Source organism: Anomaloglossus baeobatrachus, chromosome 4 (assembly GCF_048569485.1).
Source record: "Anomaloglossus baeobatrachus isolate aAnoBae1 chromosome 4, aAnoBae1.hap1, whole genome shotgun sequence".
Classification (NCBI taxonomy): domain Eukaryota; kingdom Metazoa; phylum Chordata; class Amphibia; order Anura; family Aromobatidae; genus Anomaloglossus; species Anomaloglossus baeobatrachus.
The window spans coordinates 152,218,343-152,231,257 of record NC_134356.1 but is presented as its reverse complement, the minus strand read 5'-3'; the positions used below and the strand labels follow the sequence as shown (position 1 = coordinate 152,231,257).

The 12,915-nt window shown below is 46.6% G+C and overlaps 1 protein-coding gene across 5 annotated transcripts in view; it reads left to right on the top strand.

Annotated features, from left to right (window-relative positions):
* The window catches only part of SPDL1 (spindle apparatus coiled-coil protein 1), a 1,183,111-nt gene that overhangs the window by 551,474 nt on the left and 618,722 nt on the right, over positions 1-12,915 (top strand). For 4 of the 5 annotated variants that reach the window (XM_075344564.1, XM_075344563.1, XM_075344560.1 and 1 more), the window contains exon 9: positions 637-740. In XM_075344564.1, the coding sequence (XP_075200679.1) occupies positions 637-740 (104 nt within the window). The remainder of the gene's footprint in view (positions 1-636; positions 741-12,915) is intronic. The other variant, XM_075344562.1, reaches the window with a different exon arrangement.

Genomic DNA, 12,915 nt, shown 5'->3' with positions numbered 1-12,915 from the left:
TTTTATATACACCGGCTACTAAAATATCACCTATCAAAAATAATAATTTTAATATAAAAATTGAATCAAATTTAATAGCTTTGTCCTCTTGTTCTATATAAACCCTGAACCCAAATATGCCTTATGCTATCTAACGTGCGTCCATTATACCTATAAATGATTGGTGGTAGCAGCAAATTTTTTACTTGTGTTAGTGTGGGACTTGGCATTGACTGTACCAGAACTATATGTCGTCGTCCCCCCCCCCCCGTCTTTCCCCCAGTTGTTCATGACAATCCGTATACCATATGGTGTCAGAGATATGGGCCTTTTTCGTTGTTGCTAGTCTTTATGCTGTGTACCAGAGCAGCGTTGCTTGCAGTATAAATTATATAAAGCAGCTGAAACAAGTGTCACCAGAAAATGCTTAGAACCATGCCCCCTTTGTAAAAACTTAAAAAAAAATTGTACTAAATATAGTGGCCCATGTCTCCGAAACTGTATAGTAGATATTTAAACTAAAATAAAGTTTACTTGAGAGTAGAAGTAATGAAATGAGCAAAGATTAAGTAACAAAATGAGCAAAGACTGGTCATTGCTGACTTGTAGAAAAGTCCTTTCCAACAATTGTTTTTTTATTGAATCTTTCTTTTGCAGCAGAACGTTGAAAATGGCACCTCAAAGATAGATATTGATGTTTTGGTTCAAGGCGATGAAGTGTATTATGTGGATTTACTTAAAACGAAATTGGAGAATTCAAGGTACATGATATTCTTTATACTGTGTTGTCTATATAAGGCTATGTTCACAAAGGACGTTTTTGCAGTGTTTTTTTTCCTGACCAAAACCCGACTTTGTTGCAGGACTCCTGGGAGTCATCTGCTTGTTCGGTGTGGTTTTGATGTGGTCTTTGTGGTGTTTTTTTGTCATTTTTACAGCGTTTTTTTTTTTCTGTGATGTCAGGACCTGCAAGGGTTCAAGGGTACCAGAGTGCTGGGCCGGTATTGACCTGGATCCGGCACTCGGGTAGTAAAAAAAAAAAAAAAAAAAGTAAAGTAAGTGCACTATACTTGCCAGTCTCCGGTAGATGCTAGAGTGCATGGGCTCCTTCCAGGTATGATGTCATTCAACAGGCCACTATTACATAGTCATGCCCACTAACCTGGAAGGAGCCCATACATTCTCAGATCATCTCTACCTGCTTCCGCAGCCCCTCTTACTTTCGGTGCCTCTCATTAGCCTAATATATATTCACTGCTTCTCTCCCCCCTTGGAGTCTGCGGATCTATTATACAGTAAAAAATAAATTAAAAATGACGTAGGGTCCCCCATATTTTGATACCCAGCACAGATAAATCCTACAGCTACAGGTTGCAGCCCCCAGGTATGGGCTTTATCTTTGCTGGTTATCAAATTAAGAGGGACTCCACGCTGTTTTTTTAATTATTGAAATAAATAAAAAACTAGCCTGCGGTTCCCTCAAAATTGATACCCGGCCACGATAAAGCCCACAGCTGGGGGCTGGTATTCTCAGGCTGGAGAGACTCAGCCTAAAAATATCAGCCTGCAGCAGGACAAGATTGTCTCATCCATTAGATGAGACAATTCCAGCACTTTACCCAGCTGTTCCCGAATTGCCCTGGTGTGGTGGCAATCTGGGTAATAAGGAGCTAATCACAGCTCATAGCTGTGACTAAGCCCTAGATTGGTTATGGCAGGCGTCTGATACACCCTAGTCACCCATCTGTAATAAGTGAAAAGAAATTACCACAAACACCGAAAAAATCCTGTATTTGAAATAAAATACAAAAAGCCCCCTTTTTCTCCATTTTATTAACCCCATAATCGCCCCTGCACGTTCGGCGTAATTCACACCAGGTGCCATGCCGATTCAACTCTGCTACATCTTACACTGACAGCAAGCAGCCATAGAACTGGACTGCCTGCTGGGAGCTCCAGAGAATGAATGAGCCGCACAATCAGTGGTCCCTGCACTCAGGTGATTTCCGGTCACATCTGGTGATACCTGTGACCGTAAATAGCCTGAGTATGGCTATTCCCACCACCATTTAAGTGCCGGCCAGAAACCTTGGATCAGCGAGTCTAACCGGGTTAATTAAAAACTTGATCCAGGGTATCTGCGAGTCTACCCGTCACTAGGGTGAAAACCGTAGCAGCGGCGCTGAAAATAATTGACATGTTCATTCTTTTTAGAATGCAGCAAAACCGGATGTATTTCACAAAACAGTCAGGAAAAAAATCTTGACGTGTTTGGGTGTGTGTGCATGAGATTTCAGAAATCTCATAGACTTTGCTGGGGCTGTAAAAAGTAGCATTTTATTAGCATGGATATGCATAAAACCCAAGGCAAACCTGCAGCTAATAAACGCTACAAGAATGCCCAGTGTGAACATAGCCTAATGTAGAATTTTTAATGTATATGATGGTTGTGTGCATAAAGAAGAATGGTGGACTTTGTGTTTACAGGTTGATAGAAATGTGCAGCAGGTAAATGCTTCTTCTGTCTTTTTGTTGCCCCACAAAACAATTCTCAAATGCACCTTTTGCATGGCTAATTGCTGTGGAGCACTGATCCACCAACTTCTAGATTACTGCCACTGCTGTTATGTTGATTTACATCCCTGGCTTGCATAGAGCTAGCACTGTCTAAAGAAATCACTGTCCCTGTGCAGAAGAAAGGATTAGGCTGCTTTCACACATCAGTTTTTTGGCATCAGGCACAATCCGGTTTGTGCCTGATGCAACGGATCCGTCACAGATTATGTAAAAACTGATGCGACGGATCCAGCAAAAAACGGATGTTTTTTTTTTCTTTTTCATGCCGATAGAGAGCGATAGAGATCCCATCATCACCGCACACTCCCCGGCCCTACCCCCCCCCATCATCACCGCACACACGCAAGCACTACTGCACCCATCATCACCTCACACACCGACTCTACCGCACCCATCATCACCGCAAACACCAGCACTACCGAACCCATCATCACCTCACACACGCAGACACTACCGCCCCCATCATCACCGCATACACCCCGGCACTACCGCCCCCATCATCCCCACACACACATCGGTACTACCGCACCCATCATCGCCGCACACAGCCCTGTGCTACCACCCCCATCATCACTGCACACACCCAGGCTCTACCGCACCCATCTTCACCGCACACATATTGGCACTACCTGAGTGACGTCACTGCTGACTCACTTCAGTTGCTGCGTGGAGCTCACAGGAGCGGTGGTGCTCTACTGCCACTCCTGTCAGCTTCCGATGTAGCAGAGCTGAAAGCGTTGTTGGACCATGTGTGGATTACATCGGACCTGGACAGATATTTGGGGGTTAATAAAGTGGTGAAAGAGGGTGCTTTTTGTCTTTTATTTCAACTAAAGGATTTTTCTGTGTTTTGTGTTTATTTACTTTCACTATAGATTAATCATGGGGGGTTTCTCATAGACGCGTGCTATGATTAACCTAGGACTTAGTGGCAGCTATGGGCTGCCATTAGCTCCTTATTACCCCGATTGCCACCGCACCAGGGCAATCGGGGATGAGCCGGGTAGAGTCCCGGGACTGTCGCATCTAATGGATGTGGCAATTCCGGCGGCTTCTAGCTGATATTTTTAGGCTGGGGGGCTCTCCATAACATGGGGCTCACCTTACTAAGAATACCAGCCTTGGCTGGTATCAAAATTGAGGGGGACTGCATGTCGTTTTTTTTTTTTAATTTATTTTACTGCACTATATAGACTTGCCCACCGGCGGTTGTGATTCATTGCGGGGAGAGAGCTGTCACTCAGCGTGGGGGCGTGTCTTACTGCAACCAATCATAGGCGGCGGGGGAAGCAGGGAATGCGAGATAGAATACTGAGCTGCCAGCATTTACAAAAGAGGAAAAGCCACCAGAGCAGTGTGACAGCTGTACAGCGCCGCGCCCATGATCGGTGAGTATAAAGGAGGTAGAGACAGACAGACAGACAGACACCGACGGACCGACCGACATATCAACAGAGAGAGAAAGGGAGAGTGACTATTTACACAACGTTTGGGCATGCCCAGAAACCAAAACCGGATCCATCATTGGTTTCCGGCATATGACGGATGACGATGAATCCGGCGCCCATAGGCTTCCATTATAAAATAAGCCGTACAGCACCGGATCCGGCGCAATCCGTTTTTTTGCCGGAGACAAAAAACATTCCCTTTAACGTTCCATCTGGCTGCCGGACAAGCAAATTTTGCCGGATTCGGCGAAAGCCGGATGGAACGCAAGGCCATCCGGCGCTAATAGAAGTCTATGGGGGGGAAAATGCATCGGGCAGCAACAGATGCCGGATGCATTTTTTCCTGTTTTTGCTGGATTGTGCCTGATGGCAAAAAACTGATGCGTGAAAGCAGCCTTAATTGTTCTCAGTGGAAGAAACATAATTAACAATCTAGTAGTTATTGGCTAACAAAAATAAAATAAATGATGTTACAGTTCAATGCAAGCTTTCAAGACTAGGATATTAAATCTACAAAAAAGACGTCTCAGTTGAGATCTCATTTATATGTATAACTAGAAGGTGGCCCGATTCTACGCATCGGGTATTCTAGAATTTACGTATTGTGTAGTTCATGTATGATTTTTGTTATATATATAGATGTTGTTGTGTGTAGTTACCAAGTGTTTGTGTAGGGCGCTGTACATGTTCTGGGTGTTGTCTGGGTGTAGCGGGGGGTGAGAGCGGTGTTGTTTGTGTGTTGCGTTGTGTGTCGTTATTTGTGGAGCGCTGTGTATCTGTATCGTTGTGTGTGTTGCGCGGTTTGTGTGGGTGTGTGTGTGTGTGTTTTGGGGGAGGTATGTTTTGTGCAATGTGTGTGTTGTGCGGTATGTGCGTATATTTGTGTGTGCCGCGGTGTTTGTGTGTTGGGTGTTGTGTGTCTGCGGCGTTGTCTGTGTGTGGGTGTGTCTGTGTAGGATGGTGTTTGTGGTTCCCAGTGTGTGTGTGGTGTGTTGTGCAGTGCGTGTGTGGCAGTGTGTGTGTGTGTTTTGGGGGGAGGTGTGCACCCCCCATCGTAGTCCACCCCCCATCGTGCTTCATCCCCCATGCTGCGCACCCCCCATCGTGCTCCATCCCCCATGCTGCGCACCCCCCATCGTGCTCCATCCCCACTCCCCATTGTGCTCCATCCTCCATGCTGCGCATTCCCCATCGTGCTCCATCCCCCATGCTGCGCATTCCCCATCGTGCTCCATCCCCCATGCTGCGCATTCCCCATCGTGCTCCATCCCCCATGCTGCGCACTCCCAAACGTGCTCCATCCCCCATGCTGTGCACTCCCCATCGTGCTCCATCCCCCATGCTGCGCACTCCCCATCGTGCTCCATCCCCCATGCTGCGCACTCCCCATCGTGCTCCATCCCCCATGCTGCGCACCCCCCTTCGTGCTCCATCCCCCATGCTGCGCACTCCCCATCGTGCTTCATCCCCCATGCTGCGCACTCCCCATCGTGCTCCATCCCCCATGCTGCGCACTCCCTATCGTGCTCTATCCCCCATGCTGCGCACTCCCCATCGTGCTCCATCCCCCATGCTGCGCACTCCCAAACGTGCTCCATCACCCATGCTGTGCACTCCCCATCGTGCTCCATCCCCCATGCTGTGCACTCCCCATCGTGCTCCATCCCCCATGCTGCACACCCCCCATCGTGCTCCATCCCCCATGCTGCGCACCCCCCATCGTGCTCCATCCCCCATGCTGCACACTCCCCATCGTGCTCCATCCCCCATGCTGCGCACTCCCCATCGTGCTCCATCCCCCATGCTGTGCACCCCCCATCGTGCTCCATCCCCCATGCTGTGCACCCCCCATCGTGCTCCACAGTCACACATCAGACAGTAAACACGCACACATATGATCGCATACACTCACACACACACCCCACTTCTCCCTGTGCCCACCGGTGGGCGGTCCCAGCAGCTGTGCTGCACGCCGTGCTCCTCTGCCGACACTCACAGATCCGATCGTATACACACACACACACACACTCACACACATCCGATCGCATACACTCACATACACTCACACACTTCCGATCGCGTACACACACACTGACGATATCGCACATACGCGCTGACACACTCACAACATCCAGAGATACCACATGCTTCCGGCCATGTGATCCTCCAGCAGGTCCTGGAAGCTCACAGCACAGTATCGCCGCCGAGAAGCAAGCGATATCACGGGATGTTGTGAGTATGTGGATGCGAACTGATGTGTGTGTGAGGTGTGTGTGAGAGTGAGTGTGATCTGATGTGTGTGTGTGTCTGTTCTTATGTGTGTGTGAGGTGTGTGTGTTCCGCCGCTGCAGGACGTGGATGCGATCTGATGTGTGTGTGAGGTGTGTGTGTTCCGCCGCTGCAGGACGTGGATGCGATCTGATGTGTGTGTGAGGTGTGTGTGTTCCGCCGCTGCAGGACGTGGATGCGATCTGATGTGAGTGTGAAAGTGTGAGTGTGCGTGTGAGTGTGCGTGTGAGTGTGAGTCTGAGTGTGTCTGAGTCTGAGTCTGAGTCGCGGCCAATCCGTGCGGGGGGGGCGGACCCGTGGCGAGGCGAGCGGCCAATCCGTGCAGGGAGAGGAGCCGAGGCGAGGCGAGCGGCCAATCCGTGCGGGGGGCGGGGCCATGGCGAGCCCAGCGGCCAATCAGCTTTGTGTCACCGTAAGGACACAATTTTGGAGCATGACAGACAGACAGACAGAATAAGGCAATTATATATATAGATTACATGTGTGGTCAATATAAAGGACTGGGAATGTCTTATTCCTTCCAAAGACAATACCATGGGGCATTCACTGCGAGTGGAAGAAAAGCGATTCTGGCAGCTAAATAGGAAAGGTTTCTTTACAGTTAGAGCAGCCAGACTGTGGAATGTCCTACCACAAAAGTAGCAGTGTCAGGTCTATGACAGCTTTTAAAAAAAAGCTGGATGATTTCCTCAGTACACACAACATTGTTGGTTAGAAGTGACATAGTGACAAAATGTATTATTGGTGCAGGAAGGTTGAACTAGATGCACCTAGGTCTTTTTTTAACATGCACTACAGTTCGAAAGTTTAGGGTCACTTAGATATTTACTTATTTTTGAAAGAAAAGCACATTTTTTTCAATGAAATTAACATTAAATTAAGCAGAAATACACTCTGCCCATTGTTAATGTGGTAAATGACTATTCTAGCTGCAAATGTCTGGTTTTGAATGCAATATCTACATAGGTGTATAGAGGCCCATTTCCAACAACCACCAATCCAGTGTTCTAATGGTACATTGTGTTTGCTAACTGTGTTAGAAGGCTAATAGATGATTAGAAATCCCTTGAAAACCCTTGTACAAGTATGTTAGCACAGCTTAAAACAGCTTTGCTGATTAGAGAAGCTATAAAACTGACCTTCCTTTGAACTAATTGAGAATCTGGAGCATTACATTTGTTGGTTCCATTAAACTCTCAAAATGGCCAGAAAAAGAACTTTCATGTGAAATTCGACAGTCTACTCTTGTTCTTAGAATTGAAGGATATTTCATGCGAGAAATTGCGAAGAAGCGAAACATTTCCTACAACGGTGTGTACTAGTCCCTTCAGAGGAGAGCACAACCAGGCTCTAACCAGAGTAGAAAGGGAAGTGGGAGGCCCCGCTGCACAACTGAGCAACAAGACACGTACATTAGTCTCTAGTTTAAAAAATCAATGCCTCACAGGTCCTCAAATGGCTTTCTTTAAATAGTACCCACAAAACACCAGTGTCAACGTCTACAGTGAAGAGGTGTCCCTGGGATGCTGGCCTTCAGGGCAGAGTGGCAAAAAAAAGCCATATTTGAGACTGGCTAATAAAAGGAAAAGATTAATATGGGCAAAAGGACACAGACATTGGAAAGAGGAAGACTGGAAAAAAGTGTTATGGGCAGACAAATTGAAGTTTGAGGTGTTTGGATGACACAGAAGAACTTTTGTGAGATACCGAACTACTGAAAAGATGCTGGAAGGACTGCCTGACGCCATCTGTCAAGAATGTGATGGTCTGGGGTTGCTTTGGTGCTGGTAAAGTAGGAGATTTGTACAATGTAAAAGGGATTTTGAACAAGGAAGGCTATCACTCCGTTTTGCAATGCCATGCCATACCCTGTGGACAGTGCTTGATTGGAGCCAATGTCATCTTGCAACAGAACAATGACCCAAAGCACACCTCCAAATTATGCATGAACTATTTAGGGAAGAAGCAGGCAGCTGGCATTCTATCAGTAATGGAGTGGCCAGCCCAGTCACCAGACCTCAACCCTATTGAGCTGTTGTGGGAGCAGCTTGACAGTATAATACGCAAAAAACTGCCCATCAAGCCAATCCAACTTGTGGGATTGGCTTCTGAAAGCATGGGGTGAAATGTCTCCAGATTACCTCAGCAAATTAACAGCTACAATGCCAAAGGTCTGCAAAGCTGTAATTGCTGCAAAGGGAGCATTCTTTGACAATAGCAAAGTTTGAAGGATAAAATTATTATTTCAAGTAATAATCATTATTTCTAACCTAGTCAATGTTTGCACTATATATTCTATTCATTATGCAACAATTATTTGATAAATAAAAGTATGATTTTTCATGGAAAAGACAAAATTGTCTGGGTGACCCCAAACGTTTGAACTGTAGTGAATGCAACTATGTAAGACTACTTAGGTCTCCATCTCACATGGTATAACATAGTATCTTAAGACATATACACACACAGAGAAAACAGGCATTGCATAAAATAGACCTTTAAATATACTGTGAAACTGAGCTTAGAGAGAAAATCCTTAATTAGTTTATGTAAGTGGTTTGAAAGTTTTATAGTCCCAATATCCATGTAAATCAGTGACCTGGTGCTCTCATTGCCTCTGAAACAGATTCCTCAGATTTTGTAGTAAGTCATAAATACTCCTTACAGATTTACGCGTGTAAATGTGTAAACAATATCAAAGACTGTAATAAGTTTATGTTCACAAACCCTTTTATGCATTTGTGATTTGAAATTGCCTTCTAATATGACAACTTTCATATTGTTTAGGTTGTGTGCTGGACCACATGACTGTTAGATATTCCCCCTAAATGACCATAATTACACTCAATGATAATAAATACACAAAACATGAGATTGGATGTATAAATGGCTACAGTTTTACTTAAAATCTCAGGATTATAATCACCATAGTAGGAGTCAGACGAGGTGCTACAACACAGGGTTTACCAGATGCTGCGATATCGCAGCAGTCCGACATACCACACCAGTCCAGACAGCTGTAAAGATATTACCATACTACGTTCTTCAGGCTGCCCCCCCCTCCCATAGCCGAGCCTGTTCACCACTACGAAATTTTAAATCCTGTATAGATCAAATTAGTCCACCATAATTTGCCTGCAACCTCCACCTGACTCCTAAATCGCCACTAACAGGACATTTGACACCTTAAATGGATTCAACCTAAAACAAAATGAGATTGGAGCGTGCAAGAGACACTAGTCTGTATGGAAAATACACTGTTTCCCCTGATACCTGTATGGAAATTCTCTACAACGTGATTGTACCCAGTGTGAATAATGGGGAAGGAAATCTCAGATTTTTTAAACCCAGTGTTATTTATAGAAACAAATGAAGCAATATACATATTACATCAACAATAAAAGTATCCATGAAAATAGCACTTATGGTTATTTCAATTCAATGAAAATAAACCTATAGAAGGAAAAAGCCATGACTGCTTCCATAACATCTCTACATAGATAAGACAAGAATTCCATTCCCTTATAAATTCCCCTCCTCCCAGCAAGCTCCAGGCCACATCCTGTGCTCTTCCTATAATGCAGCATCTCCCCTTCCTAAAAATGTACACCACTATGCAAAAACTAAACCCTAGGAGTGCATTATGGGTCTACCCTTCTCATAGTCATGGTCCCCCTACGCTTATGGCTCTTTACAGTGCAGGCACGATACACAAGTGCAGGTTTGCAGCGCGTCAAGTTGCAAGGGTAAGTTTCTGGCGTAAAACACACATCCGTGCCGCCGGTATGTGTTTGGTACGTTTTTGCACGTACCGGCGGCATGGAGACACGTACACCAATGCTACCCTATGGTAGCAGGCACACACACGTAAAACCACACGGAATGTGTGTCCGTGTCGTTTGTACCTGTGCGCGTTTTCCAACAAGCTCGACATGTCCACGCTTTCTCCGGCATCACAGGTGTCACACGGATGTAGTGTGGATGCGGTCCCGTGTGACACGCGTCGGAGAAAACTCACGTGTCAGAGAAAAAAAAAATCTTTACTCACCTTCTCCAGCCCTGCTGTCTCTGCCGCTGCTGTCACTTGTTGCCGACCGCCGCTCATTTAATATTCACTTCACTGCAGCCGGCAGCAGCAGCAGTAGGGAGTCGGCAGGGATGGAGACCGAAGATCAGCACCACGGACAGCAGCAAGGGCCACGTGAGTTTGCAAATTACCGGTTCTCCGTGTGTTATCACGGATAGCACACGAAGAACACACATGGCCCGCACGTACCGGAGACACATACTTTCCAAAAGCAACACGCAGGGAAAATACGTGTCTCGCGGCACGTGCGTGATTTTCACGGATGTGTGTCAGAGGCCTCTCTTAGTGTATCCTTGGGCATTGAGGTTCAGATCATGTTGTTTATTAACCACTTTACAACCATTGACGTATCTATACTTCATGGAAGGGAAGTATTTCCCGACCAAACATGTATAGTTAAGTCATGGTGATCGTGGGGTACAGGATCTGTGCCCAGCGCAATTGCCGCTGGGATTCGGCGTTTCTGACAGATGAGACCTGACCCTTACTGTCAAGGACGTTGCCCACATCATCCCTGGCTGTTTAATGCCCAAAATACCCTAAATGCCGTGATCAATATCGATTGCTGCACTTACGGGATTAAGATTGGAATCACACTCCCTCTCCCCACCGATTGGTGCCCTTGCGATGTAATCGCGAGGGCTTGATCGTCTCCAAAGTCACCAGATTACATAAGCCTCAGTGATCATGCCTGCAGCTTGATCATTGAGGCTTCTCAAAGGGCAGCTCTGACATCTGCATTGCATTGCAATGATTGATCATTGCAGTACAGTGTTGCTGCAATCAGAGTAGCTAATGGTAATGTCTAGGGATGAGCGAATGTATTCGACACTATTCGGTATCCGACGGATATTGAGGTATTCGCACTATTCGCTATCTGACGAATAAAACAGTATCCGTTCCGATACTTTCAGTTTCATTTCTGACTTTCTGATGCTTGTTGTGCAGCCAATGAACACATCTGATGTTGCTTGCCCTCACAGTACCGCCGAAGCCATCTTTGTTGTGGTGTTACTGTGATTGGCTTGGCCACACAGTGTCATAGGGGCTATATAAGTCATCAGCCTTTTGATCTTTCTCTGTCTCTGTCTATGTCGGTCAGTCGGTCTCTCCCTCTCTCTTTCATACTCACCGGTCACTGGCGTGGCTTTGCACAGCTGTCACACTGCTCTGGCAGCTTCTCCTGCTTTTGAAAATGCCGGCCGCTCATTATTCCATCTCATTTTTCCTGCTTCACCCGCCTACTGGCGCCTATGATTGGTTGCATTCAGACGAGTCCCCACACTGAGTGACAACTGTCTCTCTGCAACCAATCACAGCAGCAGGTGGGCGGGTGTATATCATGCAATAACGTAAATAAATAATTTTAAAAAGACATGCGGTCCGCCCAATTTTGATGCCAGTCAAGTTAAAGCCACACAGCTGGTATTCTCAGGATGGGCAGCCCCACGTTATGGGGAGCTCCCCAGCTTAAAAATATCAGCCGCCAGGAATTGCCGCATCCATTAGATGTGACAGTCCCGGGACTCTACCCAGCTCATGCCAAATTGCTGTGGTGCGGTGGCAATTGGGGTAATAAGGAGTTAATGGCAGCCCATAACTGCCACTGAGTTCTAGGTTAATCATGGCAGGCGTCTATGAGACACCTTCCATGATTAACCTGTAAGTTAAAGAAAATAAACACATACACCCAAAAAATCCTTTGTTTGGAATAAAAGAAAAATCACTCTTTCCCCACTTTTTTAAAATCCCCAAACACCTTTCCAGGTCTGGCATAATCCACACGAGGTCCCAAGACGCATACAACTCTGATACATGAAGCCTACAGGAGCAGAGCAACTGAAGTGAGTCGCATTATCAGCGGTGACGTCAGTCAGGTAATCTGAGCGACGTCACCGTTGATACCCTGAGTGACTGAGGTGAGTCGCGCTATTTGCAGTCACCGGTGAGTCTTCACCTGTGATCGCAAATCAGGCTGCGGCACACAGACAGCCACGAGATGACAATGAAGCCGGGTGAAGTTCATCCAAGTTCATTCTTATCGTGCGGCTCTGTCTCACAGCCAGCCGTGCTCTATGGAAATGTAGCAGAGCCGAGTGGGACCGCACTGTCAAAAATGCAACCAAAATGCATTCAAAATGCATCTAAAATGCAGCGTTTTGGATGCTTTTTGAAACGCACATGCAGTGTAAAGTTTGAGGAAGGGAATGTGAATGAGCAGAGCTGCAGTGTAAAGCATGGGAAAGGGGAGAGAGAGAGAGACCAGGCATAATTCCACCACAGCCATTCTCAAAGCAGGACGCTGAGCTCACAGCCACTCTATGCTCATGCGGCCAGAATTTATTGTGAAGGAGGAGGGATCGTGGGGGATCAACGCTGCGCGAGGTACAGAGACACCGGGGAACACCGGGGGGTATGGGGAGTGACTTAGCTGGACCCGGGGAGGAGTTTTCTGTCGTATGTGTCATGGCAGAGGAAGAGGGCGAATGTGGGCGGCGCAGTGGTGTGCGCGCTGCCATCTTGGATGATCGGGAG